The sequence below is a fragment of the Triticum aestivum genome, chromosome 2B (genome assembly GCF_018294505.1).
Source record: "Triticum aestivum cultivar Chinese Spring chromosome 2B, IWGSC CS RefSeq v2.1, whole genome shotgun sequence".
Taxonomy (NCBI): domain Eukaryota; kingdom Viridiplantae; phylum Streptophyta; class Magnoliopsida; order Poales; family Poaceae; genus Triticum; species Triticum aestivum.
The window spans coordinates 778,702,349-778,723,996 of record NC_057798.1 but is presented as its reverse complement, the minus strand read 5'-3'; the positions used below and the strand labels follow the sequence as shown (position 1 = coordinate 778,723,996).

Below are 21,648 nucleotides of genomic sequence, written 5' to 3'. Positions count from 1 at the left end.
CCCCACAGCAAGGGAAACAAACTGACTCCCTATTTGCTTCATCGGTTCAGAACCTGTACGACGTTGCTTGAAATGCAGATCAGGCTGAGCTTACAGGACAACAACCTCTCCGGCGGCGTCGGCAACCTCTGCAGCTTGTGCAGATCGACAGTCGGCTTGCGGGGTGCGGGTGCTCGACCTCAGCGCCAACGCGCTCTCCAGCCCGTTCCCTCGGAGCGTGGGCGATGGCTGCGGATTCCCGGCGATCGAGGTAGTGAACGTCTCTTTCAACGATTTCGCCGGGCCGCACCCCGCGTTCCCCGGCTCGGCGAATCTGACTGTCCTCCTCGACATCTCCGGTGGCATCAACGCCACTGGACTGCCGCGCCGCGCATAACCTAACGGTCCTGTGTTTCTCGGGGATGGGTGCCCGCCGCGGCCTGCTGGGCTTCCTACGCATCGCCGTCCTGCTGGGTCGGACGTGTGATGCTCATGACCTGGAGGCGCTCCGGGCCTTCTCCGATGGCCTGGATGGGATGGGCGCCGGCGATGGCGGGTCGTGCACTCGTGCTGCTCCTGGACGGGCGTCTCCTCCAACTTGGGGAGGATGGTGGGGCTGGATCTGTTACGTCCCTCAACTCGATTTACTCTAGTTCATAGTGGCACAGGAGGAATTGGAGTTCAGGGGAGGTAGGGTTCGAGGAGGAAGGAAGGGGATCGGGATGAGAGTACAAGTCCAGATCATTCTCGATGCCCCTCCACCTAACGCACACCAACTCTTATCCACCCAGTTCCCAGGTTGCTGGGTCGAACTTGTGGCTGGGCCGCTTCTTCCTCTTGGGTCTGCCTTCTCCAGGGTTATGGGCTATAGAGGTACTTGGGTCCGTGACATTCTCCCCTCCTTCAGAATCGGCTTGTCCCCAAGCCGCGGCACCTGGGAAGCGATTGCGCAGCTCGAAGTAGTCCCCCCACGACGCTAACGATGCCGACTGGTTCGTCCACTTGATCAACACTTGAGGTAGTTTGGCAGCACCTTTGGTGACGACGCGTCTTGCCAGCACTTGCTCTGGAATCCCCGGCGGTGAGTGTGGCATTGCTGGGTTCGGCAGCTCGGGCTCGGCTGCCGTAGTCGGTGGTAGAGCTCCTCGAAGCAGCGACACGTGAAAGACGGCATGAATAAAGCAACGCAAGTAGGATTCCAAACACTGATTGACTCGTTCTGTGGTGCCATCCGTTTGTGGATGATAAGCAGAAGACATGCGCAACTCGGTGCTCGCTTTCCAGAAACGTTTCCTCTAAAGCTTGCTAGTAAAGATACGATCCCGATCGGACACCAAAGCATAAGGCAGACCATGACACTTGTAGATATTTGCCTTGTAAGCAGATGCAACCTAAACAGCTGAGAAGGGGTGGGCCAAGGGCACAAAATGAGCATACCTCGTCAGCTTGTCTACAACCACTAAAATGCAGGAATAGCCCTTCGAGATTGGCAGCCCTTCCACAAAATCTAAGGTGATAGTGTGCCATGGGTGTGGTGGAACTTCCAAAGGCTCCAGCAGCCCAGGGGTACGCACATGCTCTGGTTTTGCTTGTTTGCAAACATCACAACTGGATACAAAATTGGTTACGTCCATCTTCATGCCAGGCCAAGAAAAAAGCCTCTTTAGCCGATCATAAGTCACATGGATACCAGAATTCCCCCCTGACGGACTAGAATGCATTTGCCGCAGTATGAGATCTTGAGTTGTTTTGTTGGAACCAAGCCACACACGTCCTTTGTATTTGATCACTCCATCATGCACAGTATACGAAGCCGTAAGATATGTTGCCCCCGTGTATTTATGCAACAGTTTACACGCATGGGGGTCAGATTGGTACCCCTTTGTGATCTCATTTAGCCAAGTGGGCAGAGCCATAGAGATCGCTAACAGTGCTCCATGTCGGTGAGATAAGGCATCTGCCGCTCGGTTCTCCACGCCTTTCTTATAGACAATCTTGTATTGAAGTCCAAGGAGTTTGGTGAGAGCACGCCGCTGCCAGGGAGTTGTCAGTCTTTGATCATCAAGATGGGCGAAGCTGCATTGATCAGTACGGATAATGAACTCTCCTGACTGTAAATATGGACGCCAATGATCCACCGCCATTAACACTGCCATGAATTCCTTCTCATATACCGAAAGGCCTTGCTTGCGTGGTCCAAGAGCTTTACTGAAGAAGGCCAACGGGTGACCATCTTGCATTAGCACTGCGCCAATTCCTGTGTTAGATGCATCAGTTTCCACTTCAAAGGTGCGATCAAACCGTGGCAAAGCCAACACCGACGCAGTGATAAGGGCTTTTTTCAGATGCTGAAAAGCGGCTTCTGCCTCGTCACTCCAAACAAAGATTGCCCCCCTTTTTAAGCAAGTTGGTCAGAGTTCTATTGACCACACCAAAATTGCGCACAAACCATCTATAGTAGCCAGCCAACCCAAGAAACCCACGAACCTCTCTGGCTGAGGTGGGAGTTGGCCAATCCCAGACTGCTGCAATGTTCTTGTCATCCGTTGAGACTCCATCAGCGCTGATGACATGGCCCAAATAAGTGAGACGTTGCTGGGCGAACTTGCACTTAGCTTGGTTGAGGTAGAACTGATGCATGCGCAACAACTGAAACACTTGTCGAAGGAGCTCCTTGTGTTTCTCCAAGGTGGCACTATGTACCATGATGTCGTCAATGAATACACAAGCACACCCTTGCACGATAGAGGCGACAAGACAATGTTCATAGTGCCTTGAAAGGTAGAGGGACCGCCAGTAACACCATTGGGCATGACCTTGAACTCATAATGCCCGTGATGAGCCTTGAATGTAGTTTTGTACTCTTCCCCCGCCTTCATCTAGATTTGGTGATAACCCGCCCTCAAGTCAAGACTGGTAAACCAAACTGACCCTGCAAGCTCATCCAACAGCTCCTCAATGACTGGGAGTGGGTATCTGTTCTTGATTGTGATGGCATTTAACCTGCGGAAATCGATGCAAAACCTCCAACTCAAGTCCTTTTTCTGCACCAACAGGACTGGAGCAGCAAATGGACTACAACTATGCTGAATGATGCCTTGTTTGATCATTTCGGCCACTTGGCGCTCAATCTCATCTTTTTGCGCTGGAGTGTAGCGGTAAGGCCTCAAGTTGACCGGCTGTGCCCCTGGTATCAACGAGATGGTATGATCAAAATCCCGTTCTAGAGGTAGAGTGGATGGTGTATCAAAGAGATGAGCAAATTCTTGCAATAAAGTCGATATCACCGAAGGAACCTGGTCCTCTCCTTCTGACACATCAATAGCACAGAGTTGGATAACCTGATGCACATCGTTACAGTCAAACAGAGCATGCAATTGGGTTGATGATAGCTGATAACAGTGTTGCACACTCGGTTGAACTCCTTCCAACAAAATTTGCTTGCCATTGTACAAGAACTGCAGCTTTTTGAGTCCCCAATGAATATCCATGGGACTACGCTCTTCTAACCAATCCATACCCACAATCATATCATAACAACCAAGTGGCAACACTTTAAGTGTAGAGCAAAATTTGTTGCCTTGAACCCACCACTCACATTTAGGCACTTCCTGGGCACAGCAGAGATGCCCCCCATCAGCAATGCACACTCGCAAAGGGTGATCTGCAGCCACAACACCAGTCAAACGAGCAGCTAAAGTGGTACTGATGAAGCTGTGAGAACTCCCTGAATCAATCAACATCAACACCTTCTGATTTTGAATGAGCCCTTGCAGCCGAACAGTTTGCGGTGTTACATTGCCCTCCAACGCTGCGCTAGAAATAGTATGACATTCATTGCATGTATCCGAATGCTCTGACTGCATATCCAAACCTGGAATTCCCAAGACATCAAACAATTCCTGGACAACGTGTAACTGAACTGCAGTGGCACATTTGTGATCTCGAGACCATTTCTCGCCGCACAAGTAACAGAGGCCACGCGCGCGACGATAAGCACGCAGGTGGTCAATCTCTCATCAATTGATGGAGATGGTTGCGCCATAGGATTGGACGTTGGTCGACGATCGGCAGCTGTGTCAGCAGGAGCGGGAGGTGGCCGGCCTGGAGGTGGAGGCAGTGGCATTGCCCCTCTCAGATGCGACCGAACCGCTGATCCAGTATCAGCGCGACACAGTTCGCGTTGTTTGGAAATCTCCAGCGCCTCTGCCTGTAGATAAGCCAAGGAAATAGCAGTATCCAGGTCGCGCGGATTATGCACAAGGACAACAACACGAATTTCATCCTTAAGACCATCTATGAAGCGAGAGGGAAAAAGGGATGGATCCCACGAACTGCTATGTGCCAAAAGGGAGTGCATAAGCTCATTAAATTGAGTAACACAAGCTAAAACTGAATCTGTTTGGCGTAAGTGGAAGAGTTGGCGCAACAGAGAGGAGAACTCGTTGCGCGCGAACTGGTCACAGACCAATAAACAGAAAGCTTCCCAAGTCAGGTTACGCAAGGTAAACCCTCCATTTTCGAGCCAAATCATCGCCGGCCCCGAAAAATGCATAGCAGCAGTGTCTACCCAAGGCTCCGAATCAAGGTGAAACACACGGAAATAGGACTCGCAATTCCTTTTCCAACTATGGGGCCTTTCTCCCCAAAATGGTGGAAAATCAAGTTTGGGACGGGGAATGGAAGGGGAACGAAAATGATGTGGATTGTCCGAACGGGAGGCATTCCGCTGGCACGAGAACTCCCCAGCCAGTGGTAGCGGCTCGAGAGGACGGACTAACGATCGTGAACGGGAATCCTCGAGAGTCTACGTACCCATGGCCGGAGGCGGAACGAGGGTAGTTACTACCCCAGATCCAGACCCCCGAGTCGAATTGTCGTCGTGGCGGCCATCGGGCCTGTGCGTGTCCTTGCTCGCCTCTGAAGTCGTCCCACCACCAGATCGTGGGATCAAGGGTGGCAGATCCGTCGGCTTGAGGGCGAGGGCGGGGTTGCGGATGACGGTGTCCAAGTCGCGGCGGACGCCGCCGATCTCGGTGTGCAGATCGTCGACCGAGCGCCCGAGCGCCGGTCACCACTTCGCGAGACCCTTCACAGACGACTTGATCTCCTCGAAGAGGGTCGTCGATGTCGCCACTGCCTCTTGGATGGAGGCGTTCTGCTCCTGGATGCACTTAAGCATCGTCGCAAGCTCATTTCGAGGGTGTGGTGTTGACTGCGCGTGGAGAAAGTGGGCTTCTGGAGATAGTCAGACAAATCTGATACCATATGTTACGTCCCTCAACTCGATTTACTCTAGTTCATAGTGGCACAGGAGGAATTGGAGTTCAGGGGAGGTAGGGTTCGAGGAGGAAGGAAGGGGATCCGGATGAGAGTACAAGTCCAGATCATTCTCGATGCCCCTCCACCTAACACACACCAACTCTTATCCACCCAGTTCACAGGTTGCTGGGTCGAACTTGTGGCTGGGCCGCTTCTTCCTCTTGGGCCGGCCTTCTCCAGGGTTATGGGCTGTAGAGGTACTTGGGTCCTCCAACCGGAGCCTCCACGTACGCCACGGCGTCATCTCTCCGTCCGTCGCCTCCCTCGTCTACCTCGCCAAACTGAACCTGTTCCGGAACTCGCTCCGTAATCCGGCGCCGGCGGGGCTTGGCCTGCTCCCCCGGCTGCGGGTGCTCGACCTCAGCGCCAACGCCCTCCGGGGCGTTCCCCCAATGCGCCGGCGATCGAGGTGGTGAACGTCTCCTTCAACGAGTTCGCCGGGCCGCACCCCGCGTTCCCCGGCGCGGCGAATCTTACCGTCCTCGACGCCTCTGGCGACCGCTTCTCCGGCGACATCAACGCCACCACGCAGAACCTGACGACGGCCATGCAGTTGGTCTCGCTGTGTGTCTCCCGGTCGACCTGTACACGATGCCTGAACTGCAGAGGCTGAGCTTACAGAACAACAACCGCTTCGGTGATCTCAACAACCTCGGTATCCTGTTGCAGCTTGTGCAGATTGACTTGTCGTATAACAAATTCACGGGCTTCATCCCTGACGTGTTTGGGAGCTGAGGTTAAACTTGGCCATCAATGGCTTCAACTTCAATGGCACATTGCCCGATTCGCTGTCAAGCTGTCCAACTCTGACAGTGGTCAGCGCGCGGAAGGAACAATTGGCTTCTCCGGTGAGATCACGGTCGACTTCAGTTTGTTGCCATGGTTGAACACTTTCGATGCTGGGACAAAACAAGCTAATTAGTGGTGCTATACCTGCTGGCCTCGCTGGGTGTGCCGAGTTGAAGATAGTGAACACTGACTTGCAAGGAACAAGCTTGATGGGAAGATACCGAAGAGCTTCAAAAATTTGAGTTCGCTGTTGTACCTGTCGCTGACGACTTGACGAACCTGTCATCGGCACTGCAAGTCTTGCAGGACCTGCCCAAACTGGCGAGCTTGGTGCTCACCAATAATTTCCATGGTGGTGAGATGATGCCAATGGATGGCATCGAAGGGTTGGTTGAAGAGCATGGAGGTGCTTGTCCTGGCAAACTGTGCACTCATGACTCACCGGCACGATTCCACCTTGGCTGCACATGTTGAGAACCTCAGTGTGCTAGACATTTCTGGGAACGAGCTGCATGATAACATCGCCCCATGGTTTGGCAGTGACTGAACAATCTCTGTACAGTGTTGATCTGTCAAACAATTCGTTCACCGGGGAACTTCATGAGAGCTTTACACGATTAAGGGTTTGATTTCAAGTAATGGCTCAATAGTGAGCAGGCATCGATAGAGTACATCCCGTCATTTATCAAGAACAAATCAAGAGGCAAGGCACTTTATTTTCCCCGCAAAAAAAAAAGATCAAGAGGCAAGGGTTTGCAGAACCAAGTCAGCAGCTTCCCGGCGTGACATCTTGATTGCTGGGCCAGTATTGCCGGGCTTTTGGACATCTTGTGAAGCTTCATCTACTGAACCATAGCTGGAACAAACTTCTCAGGGTGAATTCCTGATGAGTTGTCAGACATGTCGAGCTTGGAAAAGTTAAATTTGGCCCACAATGATCTCAATGGGAGCATACCATCATCTCTAACGAAGCTGCATTTTCCTGTCCGAGTTTGATGTGTCTGGCTGTAGATATCCCAAAAAGTTGGGGGTCAGTTTTCGACATTCCTGCACTCTGCCTTCTTCTTCGGAATGTCTCCTGCTCTGAGAAGGCAACAATCGCGGAAACAACAACACACCATAAGAGCAAAGCCAGCCTTGTTGCACTTGGGAGTAGGAACTGCAGTTGGGGTGTTTTTTGTCTTGTGGATTACTTTGTGATTTTTTTGGCAAGGGTTGTTCGTTCAAGAAAGCACGAGCACAGAAGCCTGAAGGCGGTCGCTAATGCTGAATTACTTTGATCAAGCGTATATAGTTAGGTGTGGTGGTTTTGGCCTTGTCTACCAATAAACGCTGCCAGATTTTGGGCAGAGAGTTGCAATCAAGCAATTTTCAGGTGAGTTCCAAGCCCATGGTGGAGGCACTTTTACCAGCCCAGCATCAGAATTCAGAACCTTGTTTTGCTCTTCAGTTACTCTTGTCATGTCAGATTGACACACGGTCCTGAACTCCCTCCTTTTGCAACCTCTGGTCTGTCCAATGATTCCAATAATTGGTCACAGAATTGCTATAAAACTAACTACCAGGTAAACTGTTATTCAAGTTGTGCTTTCACAAGCGTTACAATGCAAATGAACAAGGTACTTCAAACAGATAAGCTGACTGCGTTTGGCATAAGTGAGAAACAAGTATTGCCTCCCAAAATAATATGCAAACATACTTCAGAACAAGGATATGAAAATACTACAGTACAACTAGGTGAGCTGAGCATGAGTACGAAAAGAAGAGGCTTAAACAGCAAAGCCAACAGACAGTGGCTAAGGTAAGCCTCGTCAAATGCATCACAGTTGCAAACCAGGCACAGGTAACGTTCTCGAGTTTCCACTACCCTGCAAAATGCTACTTCTACAATTTCAGGGTCCTTCTACAATTTTGGCACCCTAGACTTTACCACTCTCTACAATTTCAGGCTGTTCAACTATTCTATGTCAGCAGTGAGGACCAGCCAACGCCTACGCCTCATCATCATCATCCTCCTCATCATCCTCCTCCTCCTCCTCATCCTCATCCTCCACTTCCTCCACCTCCTCCACCTCCGCCGCCAGCAAGGCAGTGTAACAGCCTCTCCAGGGTCCTTCCACGGGATCATCCACGCCATCATACTGCATCAGAGTCGAGAGGAGTTCATCACGAGACAAGAGCTTCATCCAGTGATTGTATTCAGCCTGTTCCTGAAAAGGGGGCCAATTTGAACAGAATAAAAACGCTGTGGAATTTGAGTTACATATGTACATCAATGTAGAATACGTACACTGATGATGTCAGGCTCTCCAACTAGAAGCTCTTTAAATTCTTTCTCATCATGCTTAACATGCTTAAATGAAGCTTTGTAGTCCAGAGACTTCCTCGTGATAAGTTTTTGGACCCACACCTTGTTGTACTTGAAGAGCCGTACAAGGCCGCCTGCGAGTCTCCTAAGGGAGAAGAACCCGTCAGCACTTTTCAGATTAAGCATGTGACCCTGGTCACTGAATTTCTGCACCGTTGCGACCAAAAGCCTCCTTGCATTTATGAAACTTTCTTTCTTAGAGGACACTCCTTTTTCTGCTTCAAGAATTGCAAGATACAATGCAAAGGTCGCCTTGCACAAAAATGACCAATGACGCATATGAAAGAGCTCCTCAGCTGGTAGGAAACTGAAACCAAGGCTCTCGAAAATCTCCATGGTGTATTGCAAAGGAACATGGAGCCGCGGGCACTCCCCAATCAACACCAGCTTTGCTTCAATCTTCGCTTTTGTATCATCAGGCAAGTACTTGCAATTGAACTCTGTGATTCCACTCAGGGCCGCAACAATAACAGAGATAATTTTTTCACGGACACAAATATCCTCACTGAAAACAAAGAAACAAGTCATGTATTAATAATGAATGCCCAACAGTATCGCTAAGAATCAATCATCTGCTTAGTAATATCATTTCTCTCAAGACATGGCAGAGAACATAAAGAAACAAGTCATTATATTAATATAATGAATGCCAAGCAGTCTCGCTAATAACAATCATCTCTTTGTGTTCGTCATTAATATATCAACTACTAAAAACAGGGGAAAACTGAAGACATGGAAAAGAGGAACTTACAAATGGAAGTAACCACAATCTTTATTCATTATGTCGAAGTCGCCCATAAAATCAGGAAATCCATCTATGATATCCTTGTTGTTGAAGAGAAACCAGCCACCTCTGGAGTAGGGATCCTCCGGGGTATTGCGTAAGCCCACCGTGTAATTGTCAGAAAGCCGGACTAAAAACTGCATTATTGACCTTGGCAATGCTTGTTCACCCGATGGACGAGTAATGTCAACAATTAGGTATTTGGCCTGAATAAGACAGCATCGCGACATATTAAAAAACGGGACACACACACACACACACACACACACACACACACACACACAGAGAGATAATAACACGATAACATCAATTAAAAGTATATTATCTTAATAATAAAACTGTATTTAGATGAAGCTGCACTCCAAGTACATGATAACAACAAAAAACAGTAAGCTGGGATGACGTTGGAGTTCCTATTGGACACTTGTGGATGTATCAGTCTAAGCTTATAAATTTATTTCACCACCCTTACAAGGTCAGTTTGGCTGTATCATTTACTACAGTAAAGCCTATTTCAGAAACTAGAAAGTCTATTTCAACGCTCTTAATAACAGATAGCAAGACTTCAAGTGAAACAACTGATGCAAGAACCTTGATGATGCACAATTTATACACTTACAGGGAATGTTGGAGGAGGTGTCACATATCCGAGCCCTTGGATATCTAGCGAGCTGACATCTCTGTAGCCGTTCAAAAGCCTTTTGAGAAATTGCATGAACTCCGCGCGCGGGAGTAGCTCCCTCCGGCAGTTCATACCGAGGAATGTCCTGTCAGTGTACAGACGACACAATATTTAACAGTCAACCAAGAGGATGCATCTAGTGTTAAGCTTGAAATGCTCTTACTCTAATGCTCTTTTGATCTGGAATTTTGGCAGCAGCAATAAACAAAGCCAGCTCCGCATATTGTATTTCTGACTATAAAGTAGCGATGAACGTCGTACCTCGTTGGAGGCGACGGTTTCGTGTTATATAGGCAGAGGCGTATCCCTGAGATATGCATACAGGCTGTTGAGATTACATCTTGAGAACCAAGTCAAAGAGAGAAGATAGAGATGAAAGAGGTTACAAGAATATTGCCTAACTCTATCTCTAACTAACCTAGTTCGGCTCAGGTGGGACCAGCACGCCTTGCATATCATGTTTAACACCCTCCCATAATCACAACTTGGTCAAGTTGAGATTACGTTTGAACTCTTCGAAACTTCTTGTAGGTAAGGCTTTGGTAAAACCATCTGCAACCTGATCTTGAGAGTGAATTAACCGAATTTCCAACTTCTTGGCAGCAACTCTTTCTCTGACAAAGTGGAAATCAATTTCGATCATTCGATGTGTTTGGTCCTTGCATGAAAGATAGGATTAGCAGAAAGGTATGTGGCACCAAGATTGTCACACCATAAACACGGAGCTTGCTTGCAACGTATGCCAAGCTCTCTCAACAAGGACTGAACCCAAATGATTTCTGCCGTGGCATTAGCTAACGCTTTTATATTCTGCTTCTGTACTAGACCTGGATACAGTAACTTGTTTCTTTGCACACCAAGAGATTAAGTTAGGACCAAAGAAGACTGCAAAACCACCTGTTGAGCGCCTATCATCCAGACAACCTGCCCAGTCAGAATCAGAGAATGCACTGACAAGAGTTGATGATGACTTGCTGAATGTTAATCCAAGGCTCAAGGTATCTTTAACATATCTAAGTATGCGTTTTGCAGCTGTCAAATGTACTGTAGTGGGTGCATGAAGAAATTGGCATACTTTATTGACAGCAAAAGAGATATTAGGTCTAGTCAGAGTTAAGTACTGTAGTGCACCAACCATACTTCTGTACCTGGTGCTATCCTCTTGATTCAAGAGATCTCCTTCTGACAAAGATAATTTTTCTGTACTGGATAAAGGTGTTGGAGCTGGCTTACAACCTTGCAATCTTGCTCTGGCTACAAGATCAGTTGCATACTTCTCTTGAGATAAGTGAAGGCTATCTCCATTCTTCTTAACTTCAATCCCAAGAAAATAATGCAAGTCTCCTAGATCCTTAAGAGCAAACTTAGAGTTTGAATCCTTTAGCAGTCCTGTAACAGCCTCATTTGATGAACTTGTGACGATAATATCATCAACATATATTAGGACAAATATGGAGGTATTTGACTTAGGGCCTGTTCGGAGACTCGCTAGCTTCTCCAAAACTTCTCGTATCCAGCTTCTAACCTGACTTCTCACTTCACGTAGAGTGCACCTAGCTTCTCCGAGCGCCTGAGTGAGCTGGCAGCCCAGCTGGGGCGGTGAAGCCCAGGTTCTTGCCACCTTGGGCCGGCTGGAAGAAGCCCATTTTGGGCTCAAGTGCACACAGGCCAAAAAAAAGAGAGAAATGAGTTGGGCCTGGTTTCCTGGGGTGAATGGCTGGGCATATTTTTTTCACTGGAGATAAATTATGCGATTTCTAGCTGTACAGAGAGGTGTAGAGAGAACATTTCTGTAGTAAAGTAGTGTTCCAAATATAGCCGAAACGTATTTTTGAACATGCCACAAATATTTCAAGTTAAGACAAGTCATAATAATGACGAATAACTAGTTTTGTTATATGTCATACAACAAAAGTTTCTGTAGTAAACGAGTTTCATTTGCATAAGTTTGCAAATCAAAATGGTCTCACATCTAAAGACATGAACATTGCGGTAGCTAGTTCATGTCTATACAGCGGCAACGTTGCGGTCCTCCTCAGCGTGTGCCCCCAACCTTGGCTCCGCGTGCTCCTCTACAACACCTTGCCACCGGCTGCACGGCGCTGCTGCCTTCATTGTGCTGTCACATAACATTGGATGAAAGCAAAATTTTCTAGTGTTGGAAACTTGATAGAAAATATATGTAGGACTCGAAGTTTTGATATGGAAACAAATTCTTAGATGCAAAATTATGTTACATGGAAGGACACATATTTTTGTTATGTTAAAAAGAAACAATTCTGATCGAAGAAAATTATCTGGTCTGATATACTACTAGGATCAGTAGTCTATCCTTAGCAGTGCCCCTTAACTATTCAGCAGGAATTCAGCGTGCAATAACGACAACTACAGCAGCTGAAAATTTTCAGCATGTAATAACAGCAACAATGCCGCCTCATGTAATATCTGAACTTCGAAGCTGCACACATATCTGAATCTTTTTGCACTCACATTAACAGTACGTACAGTACACCATAGGAAAGAAGACAGAGGAGCTCACATTGCGCTTTGGGCGACGGGCTTGGTCGTCGGGATGCTCCTCCTTGCTCACCAGCATTGCTCCTCGCTGAGCTCCTCCTTCCCCCACCGGCGCTGCTCCTTGCTGGCATCAATGGTGTGGGGGTGAGCTCCTCCTTCCCCCACGGCGCTGTTCCTCGCTGACGGCGGTACTCGTGGCTGTGAGGACGGGAATCGGTGAGGAACTAGCTGGGACGGCCGGATCTGGAGTCGATGGAGAGAATCCGGCCGGCGACCGAGGGGGCCGGGCGTGGCGGCGGGACGACGGCGCTGAGGGTTTCCAGAGGGAGAACGCGAGGGGCAGGGGAGATATGACCGAGCGGTTCGTGCGTGTCTGTTCGAGCGAGCGAATAATTTTCCTTAGCGGTGGCAATCTGTTTGTAAATAAGGGGGAACTCCAGATTCTTCAAAACGTGGAGCTGGGTTTCCTTTGCTTCGCAAATTTGCACTACCGGCCCATCTCAGCTTCGGGAATTTAACTTCTACTGTAGAAGCTAAAGCTTTCGGGTCAACTTCAAACGAGAAGTTTGGGGAGTTGAGAGTTGTAGGAGTTCAGAACAGGCCCTTATTATAAATAAACAATGAGGTGTCAGATCTAGAAGGAGTAAAACCAAGTGTTTGAAGTTTTGAGCTCAATCTGGAATACCATGTCCTAGAAGCTTGCTTCAGTCCATACAAAGCCTTATCAAGTTTGCACACATGGAGGGGTTTGTTTTTATCCTCAAACCCAGGAGGTTGTCGCATGAACACTTCCTCTTCCAGAACGCCATGAAGAAACGCATTTTGTACATCAAGTTGACGTAGACTCCATCCCCTAGATACAGCAATAGACAAAACAAGGCGAATAGTAGCGGCCTTCACAACAGGACTAAAGGTGTCTTCATAGTCTATGCCATACCGTTGCTTGAAGCCTTTTGCAACGAGTCTAGCTTTATAGCGATCTATGGTTCCATCAGATTTTCGCTTAATTCTATAGACCCACTTGCAATCAATAACATTTTTACCTTGACATGCAGGAACGAGATGCCAGGTTTTATTTTTCTGAAGCGACATGTACTCCTCTTGCATAGCCTTCTTCCACCGTGCATCACTCAAGGCTTCAGCAACAGTAGTTGGTTCATCTGTGGTACAAGCAAGACCAAATTTTACTTTACTTTTATAATTTCTGGGTTGAGTTACTCCCCTTTGAAGCCTTGTTCGTAGCGGTGAAGAAGCTGGCGCAGAAGATCCCGCTGGCTGCACAGGAGATCTCCCAGCAGGATCGGCAGTGGATCCCGATGGCGAGCTGTCGGGCTGGAGCGACGCGGTGTGATCTTCTGTTGCTGCAGCTGTGGCTGCAGCTGTGGCTGCAGCAGGCGATGAGCGCGATGGAACCGGTGCAGAGGATCCCACACCAGCCCCACCATCCGCCGCAGGCTCATGATGAGCAGATGATGGTGTGACCCCAGCCGGATCCGGACGGGTTTCCGTGCCGTGTCCTGATGTGCGCCGCACGTAGCAGCGCGGGTCGGTGCCGAATTGCCCAGGCCATGCAGCAGGCGACGATTGGTGCGGAGCGGAGGAGCGCACCGAGCCACCATCCACCGAGCCGCTGTTGGTGTCGTGACGCGGCGCAAGTCCTGGGGCGGATCGCGTTGCTGCACCCGGCGCGGATCCCGCGGGAGATTGCGGGACAGACCTGCAGGGAGCGGATCCCGAGGCTGCCATGCTGCGATCCCGATGCTGATTCGCCTCTGTACTGCTGCTGCTACGTCCAGGACACATAAAATGCTGAATTTGATCAATTTATGCAGGGTTTTCTGCACCCTTTTTTTCTGTATCATCACAATACTCATGTGCACCATTAGTAAGAGGAGTAGTCAATAATGGATCATCAGTATTTAATTCGTCCCCATGAGCAACGCCGGTGAGGTGAGATGGCAAAAACAGGATCTCTTTTTGAAGAAGCGCGCCGGCATTTGGATGTAGATGGGCAAAGGGAAAAACAGTTTCATCAAACACAATGTCATGGGAGATGTATACACGTCCAGTGGACACATCCAAGCATTTTACACCTTTATGTTGTGGACTGTAACCCAGAAAAACACATTGTTTTGATCTAAACATGAGCTTGCGATTGTTGTATGGGCGAAGATTAGGCCAACAAGCACACCCGAATACTCTTAGGGAAGTATAGTCAGGTTTGGTGTGAAGCAAGCGTTCTACTGGAGTTTCATTGTTGATGACCCGACTAGGTAATATGTTAATAAGATGAACGGCGGTAAGAAACGCTTCATCCCAGAACTTTAGAGGCATGGATGCAGCAGCAAGCAAGGCAAGACCCACTTCAACGATGTGCCTATGCTTACGCTCAGCAGAACCATTCTGCTGATGAGCATGAGGACAAGACACATGGTGAGATATGCCAATTTGTTGGAAGAATGAGTTTAGATTTCTGTATTCTCCTCCCCAATCAGATTGGAGAGCGAGAATTTTGCAATCAAATTTTCTTTCTACAAGTGCTTAAAAGTTGTGAAACACTTGAAACACATCAGATCGTTTCTTAAGAAGATAGATCCATGTGTATTTGCTGTAGTCATCGATAAAGCTAACATAATAAGAGTGTCTTCCAACCGAGGTAGGGGCAGGCCCCCAAACATCAGAAAAAATAAGTTGGAGAGGTTTGGTAGAAACACTCGTAGACACAGGATAAGGCAATTGATGACTTTTAGCATGTTGACATGAATAACAAATTGTTTCACTACTACGTTCACCAACAAACGGGAGTTTATTTTTCCTAAGCACTTGATTGATCAAAGAAAAAGATGCATGCCCTAATCTATCATGCCACCGTGTTGACGAGACTTTGGTGACACCATAGGCTTGTTTATTCAGTCTCCTAAGCTCCGGAATCAACGGATAAAGTCCTCGAATGCATCTACCTCGATATAGGATTTTCTTCGTGACCTGATCCTTGATCAAAAAGAAAAATGGGTGAAATTCAAGGAAGACATTGTTATCAAGGGCAATGCGATGAACGGAAAGGAGATTTTTAGAGGCACTAGGGATATGCAAAATTCTTCTGAGATGGATTTTCTATGGGGAGTTTTAAATACCGAATTACCAATGTGACTAATTCTCATACCTTCTCCATTTGCAGCGTGAACTTGGTCATGTCCACGATACTTCTCATGCACGGTCACCTTCTCCAGCTCGCCTGTAATGTGGTTTGTCGCGCCGCTGTCCACATACCAATTGGTATCGACTCTGTAGGAGCCGTCTGCCGCTGCTGCAACCTTCTCATCTTGGGAAGATTCCTCATCTTCCTCAAAACGGTACCAGCAATCCTTTGCTGTGTGGCCTCGCTTGCCACAAATTTGGCAGCTCATGACGTCGGGGCCCGCGCAAGGCTTGCCAGAGGAGTTGCGGCGACCCCTGTTGCTGTTGTAGAAGGGCCGCCCGCCTCCGCCGCCGTTGTTGAAGGAGTTGCCGCCGCTACTGTTGCCTCCGCCCGATGGCTTGCCCTTGTTGCACCCACGGTAGTGAGAGCCGCCACCTCCACGGCCATGGACAGCCGCATTGCCAGAGGACTGGAAGCCTCCACCAGAACCCGGCCTGTTGTAGAGGGCAAGGCGCTGGTCAAAACTGCTCATCTGAGCGAAGAGATCGTCGAGGCTGATGGGCGTGGTGCGGACGTCGTTGGCGGAGATGTGAGGCTGGTACTCCATGTCGAGGCCGGCGGTGATGTAGGAAGCCAGTTCATTGTCGTCGATCGGCTTTCCTGCGGCTGCAAGCTCATCTGTGAGAGATCGCATGTGAGCAAAGTACGCCGCCACCATTTGCGTGCCCTTCTGCACCGTGGAGAGTGTGGCGCGGATGTTGTTGACGCGGGCTCTGGACTGCGACGAGAACATGTGCGCAAGGGCAGCCCAGAGTTCATGCGGTGTAGCTATGGATGTGACCTGCACGAGGACTTCCTTGGTGAGATTGTTTAGCAAGTAACCAAGTACATGTTGTCCTTCCTTGAACCAGATCACGTGAAGAGGATTCGGCGTCTGTTCATCTTTCCTGTCCTTGTCCTTCGTGGTGAGGAACTTGGCGGGCTCCGGCATGGTCTGGTCGACGTAGCCGAAGTAACCAGCTCCCCTCAGCTGCGGTGTCACCTGCGCACGCCACAACACGTAGTTGGTGCGGGTGAGCTTCTCCGTGACCTGCCCAGGAAGGGAGGACTGGCCGATGCTTGAGGAGGACGACATGGCTGGCGAAGGGGATGGGTTGTTTTCTCGATGTAGTGGATAGAGGAGGTTCTGTATACCATGTAAAGTAGCGATGAACGTCGTACCTCGTTGGAGACGACGGTTTCGTGTTATATAGGCAGGGGCGTATCCCTGAGATATGCATACAGGCTGTTGAGATTACATCTTGAGAACCAAGTCAAAGAGAGAAGATAGAGATGAAAGAGGTTACAAGAATATTGCCTAACTCTATCTCTAACTAACCTAGTTCGGCTCAGGTGGGACCAGCACGCCTTGCATATCATGTTTAACACTGACAACCCTGGTGCTCTCTTTCTTATCCTGCAGAACTCCGCTTCAAGTACCGCGCTTTGCTTTCCATCGAAGCTACTGGAGAGCCGCTGGCATGCGAAAAGAGAAACGAATCAAATCTAAGATATATATACATTTCAGAGAAATAGTCTAACATCAAGCCCCTCGCACTCGATCCACTTTCCCCTCGCTCCCGCGGTAGCAAGCAAGCGCTAGGGTTCCTCCAGCAAGCCGAAGTCGCCGCAGCTGGTCCCCTTCTACGCTGCTCCTCAACGCGGATCTCTCCGGCCAAGCCATGGCCGTTGGGTAGCCCCCCATCTCCCGACCTCTCGTGCCACACCTCCCGCCCCCGGTCTCCAGCAGCAGCCGACGCCCTACTCCGGCCGCTATCCACTCCGGCGGCCCCACTCCAGCGGAAGGCCCCCCGTTCCCCTCTCCACCTCCCAGGTCGTGGCCGTGAGCCGAATTTGAGCTCGTCTGGCTAGGTGACGATCTCCTCCGATTCTCTGCAGAATTTTCAGATTTGCTATGAGGTTTTGCTGATATATGATGTTTGCATTGATGTGGTATATTCTCAATCATGCAGTAGTCTAATTCCTGATCTGGATGTGCTTTGGCTTGATTTTGCAAAGTAGTAGCACTGATGGTTTGCTCCCTGGTTGCTGCTATATTTTGCATGTCTAGTGTGGATGGATGCTCCTTGGTTGGCATTATATGGATGCTGTTATATGTGGCCTGAGAAAAGAAATACATAGATCTCTACTCTTAATGGACGAATTGGTTGAATAGTCCCCCCCACTTTCAACCGGTTTATTTTCAACCGGTTTTTTTTCAATCGGTTTTTCTTTGTCCCACCTCCCACCACCCCCCTCCCACCGGTTTTTCTCTTTCTCGTCTGGCCGACAATACCCAACGTATTTATGGTAATCAATCACAATTAATCCACGTATGGTAAGACTATAAACTTAGAAATCTCAAATATGATAATTATAGTAATAAATCAATCCATGTATGGTAAGGCTATAACTAAGGAAATTTCGAATATGGTAATTATCATCAGAATCAAAGCTTCCCAAAAAAGTTCTTCTTGCCATACCCTAATCGTGACCTCCTCATCCTGAGGCATTATCTCTACTCTTAATGGAGCAGTTGCTAGGATTGCGTCCACTGTTATTATTCGTCTGGTTTATTTTTGTCCGGTTTATTTTCGTCTTTCCTTCCACCATCCCATGTACCGAAAGCCAAACGGATCAGAACTTTTCATGTGGACACAAATTATTTAGTAATGTCTTTATGGGAGAGAATCAATCACGGTTAATCTCTAATCAATATTTAAAAATCAAATCTAAATTAATTAACTTACCATAAGTCGGTCAATCACTGATTAATCTTTTCATACGTAGTCAAATTACATCAAAGGAAATGTTTCGATTATAGCAGTACCCTGCTACAAACAAAGCGAGTCGGGCTTTCACCCTGCACCGCACGACTCTTCTCTCCCCCTCGCCGCCTCCCGCCTCGGGCCGCTCGCCGTTCGTCTTCCCGAGGGACGCAGCCGCACCACCGCGCTTAGCTGCTCCCTCACCTCCCCCGCCGTCCTCACCCGTAGGACGCCGCCGCACCTCTCCTCTGCATCACCCTGTTGGCGGGATCCAAGTCACGGGGCTGATGACCTCATCATCTCTAACGGCGGATCTGGTCATCGGCGAGGAGGCCGAGCCTCATGCTTCGGCCACAGCCACCCCGACCTCGTTGTATGTTCGCCTCCTTATCCACCCCCTTCCCTGTCCAATTTGCTTTATTTTGGTTCGTCTTTCATCCCGTCCAAACCAGACTTTTTACCTTACGATGCCCGCCTCCTATGTTTCTACATTAACTAACACGGCGTCGCGTGATCGTGGAGCAGCAGGGTTGAGAGGATGGGTCTCAGTGACGGGCGGATGGCGTTCGTCGTGTGAGCGAAAATAGTATGTAACTCATGGAGTGCAAGCTGTTGTGCGGCTACATGGCGATGCTCGACTGTAGCGTTGAGACGTAGGGCACGTGCGCCATGATGTCGTGCTTCACCATCGCCTCCCCTAGCTTTCTCTCAAGGCATCGTGGTCTCGATGGGTTGGGGCTCGCCTCCCGCACTCCTCTTTGTCGTGTACAAAAACCAAGGTGACCCCTAGGTACTCTCAACGCTTGGTCTAGAAATCCCTCGAATTCGTTGCCCAAGTCGAGTGTTGTTATCTGACGGTCGGTCATCGTGCAGGTGTCGAATTATTGAGGGAGGCTTCAGATCGTCCTGGGCATGGAGATGAGGATGGCCATTAAGGATGTGGGTGAAGGTCACGTCGTTTCTTCTCCTAGCTCCAATATCCACTGCTGATATTTTGAGTTCTTTGATCTGAGAAAGAACAATGGGAACGTAAGGTTTTTAACCCAACATGATTTAATTACCCTTTTCACTTTTGTATTTTATAAGTACATAAGCATTCAGTTCTTCTATCCTTTGTACGAGGATGCAATTCACTCCAAACATGTAAACAGTGTCACATCTTACAGAAGCTTCTAATTTTTTACAATGAGTATGGTACATAAACCAATGTGCTTGGGTTGTGCTTTGTGTTTCTGTCATGCCTTGTCTTTAGAAGGCACCGTGATGAATGCTAATTTAATAGAGGAGAATCAAGCAAGCGATGTGCAATGATTTTAATGAATTTTAATGACCATATTCTACACTTAATGATGATTGATAGTCGATTTATGGTTTCTCCCACTTTAGTAAGAAAGATGTGGTGTACAGAATCTTGCAAAAATGGAGGATATGGATTTGGGGCGCGAACTGTCCCGACCACGGCGGTGCTGCCTACCAACACCATGTGCAAGACTGCCTGACTTGTCCTCTATCTTAATGGTAAGTTTCTCTCTTTTTCTATCTCGTGGTCTCCTTGATTTGTCTTTTGAGAAAGGATTGAAAGTAGTTTGGGTAGTTCAATTAATTCAATGCCCAACAATATCATCAGTTGTCGGCAAGAAGTTACTCCAAATTCCATCCCCTAACAATATCATCAGTTGTAAGAATTTAGGAGTTTGGTACGTACCCCGGTGCAAGAGACCATGGATGCAAAAGGTACTTCTGCTAGAGTAAGATTAGATAGTCAAATTGTAGACAAACAGCAGTGTGCATTGGCATTGCAACTTCTGACATGGGATATTTGTGTAGTCAGATAATTAGGAACCTGGACTACAAGGGCAAATGGGAGGCACCTTTCATCGACATTCAGCCTAGGGAACCTCAACTTTCCCACTGTTGTACATTCATACTACTGTCCATGTATCGCTTCTGCTCAACTATAATACATGGAAACATGAAAGCTCATGTTTTTCCCTTGTTTGTGCAGAGTACAAGGATGATTCCTACATCTATGCATTGATATGCTGAACCACATTGGCATTGAGCCAAGCCAGGTTAGTGCTTCAAAAATTCTGAAAAAATCTATAAAATGTTGTTGACACTTTGTTAAGTATTTGGTTTAACTATGTATGTTTGATTCTTATCCTATGAAGCATAATCAAAGTGTTGACTCTGTTTGACATTTTGATGTATTACGTCTAATTAGTAGCATTTGACTTTCGTTTCATTTCAGATGTTTGATGTAGACAACTAAGGCAATGGCTATTGCATTGTAGGACGAGAAGGTCCAACGCGGTGGCGGCGGGTACATACCCAACACGGCGACCCGTGGGCGCACCGGTTCTAGAGCCTTGAGAGCTGGGGCCCGCATCCAGGCGGTGAACATGGATGGTGGCGTGTGGAAGTGGGCGGTGGTGGGCAGGGAACAATGTGGCCCTGTCGGCGTCCTCTTCGTTTAGCTTGACATGATCATCGTTCAGCTGAAAACAAGATTACCTAAGGGATATTACCGAAAAAGGCTTTCGCCCTGCTATATTGATATAGCAACCGCCCGATACAACAAAGAGTCCAATGCTGGGGCAAACAGCACAAGCAAGCCCAAAAGAAACAAAAGAGAAAGAAGAGAGAAAATAATGTCCACAGCGTCGGATCGACGAAAACGATAATAACCCAAAACCGTTGCGCCCACCGGAGATGTACCACCTCGCTCCAGGAACCTCGAACCTCCGCATACCAAGCAGCACCTTCAGGAAGGAACACGACGACGACGACGACGCTGCTGCCCGGACAGGTCCTAGGGTTTCCCCCGGTACGCGGAGAGGCGTGGGGAAGGGGAAGACCCGACGCCCTTCAGGAAGGAGTGATGGCGCCCACGGGCGTCACCGCGTCGGGGCCGGCAAGCCGGCCCGGATTTCTCCCATCCGCCAAACACCCACAACCCCGAACGGTCCGACGCGCACCACCAGACAAGCCACCCACGAACGTGCGCCACCACGGACATGCCATCATCACCGCCGCTTCACCGTGGTCATCGAAGCGAGACCGACAAGGACGAAAGGGAGCAGTCGGGAACGAGGAACGGCAGCGAGAGCAGCCACGCCGGGGGACACAACCTCCACCGCCATCGGCGGTCACCGACCGGACGCGGCAAGGGGAGCGTACCAGGCCCTCGAGGCCCGGCCAAGCCCAAAAGGGGCTCGTGAAGCACCCGTCGCCGAGCTGCAGTAGACGTGCCGCCGTCTC

The 21,648-nt window shown here is 48.8% G+C and overlaps 1 protein-coding gene, 1 long non-coding RNA gene and 1 pseudogene across 2 annotated transcripts; 1 reads left to right on the top strand and 2 right to left on the bottom strand.

The window, feature by feature from the left end:
- Positions 1 to 401: 401 nt before the first annotated feature.
- LOC123039633 (phytosulfokine receptor 1-like) lies at positions 402 to 7,563 on the top strand (annotated as a pseudogene).
- Positions 7,564 to 7,743: 180 nt separating this feature from the next.
- LOC123042687 (uncharacterized) lies at positions 7,744 to 10,087 on the bottom strand. Its single transcript, XM_044465086.1, has 4 exons — positions 9,862 to 10,087; positions 9,210 to 9,448; positions 8,381 to 8,963; positions 7,744 to 8,300 (listed from the first exon to the last, which is right to left on the bottom strand). The coding sequence occupies exons 1-4, from the start codon at positions 9,994 to 9,996 to the stop codon at positions 8,082 to 8,084; spliced, it is 1,176 nt and encodes a 391-aa protein (XP_044321021.1). The 5' UTR covers positions 9,997 to 10,087; the 3' UTR covers positions 7,744 to 8,081.
- Positions 10,088 to 11,750: 1,663 nt separating this feature from the next.
- Positions 11,751 to 12,834, bottom strand: LOC123042686 (uncharacterized). Its single transcript, XR_006418866.1, has 2 exons — positions 12,464 to 12,834; positions 11,751 to 12,043 (listed from the first exon to the last, which is right to left on the bottom strand). It is a non-coding gene; the product is annotated as an uncharacterized lncRNA (long non-coding RNA).
- Between the last annotated feature and the right edge of the window lie 8,814 nt (positions 12,835 to 21,648).

Excerpts from the sequence above, each read along its gene's own strand:
- LOC123042687 (XM_044465086.1), bottom strand. The coding sequence starts at position 9,996 with ATGAACTGCCGGAGGGAGCTACTCCCGCGCGCGGAGTTCATGCAATTT. Across the intron at positions 8,964-9,209 it reads GATTGTGGTTACTTCCATTT|TGAGGATATTTGTGTCCGTG; the intron begins GTAAGTTCCTCT and ends CTTTGTTTTCAG. Across the intron at positions 8,301-8,380 it reads GAGAGCCTGACATCATCAGT|GAACAGGCTGAATACAATCA; the intron begins GTACGTATTCTA and ends CCCCCTTTTCAG.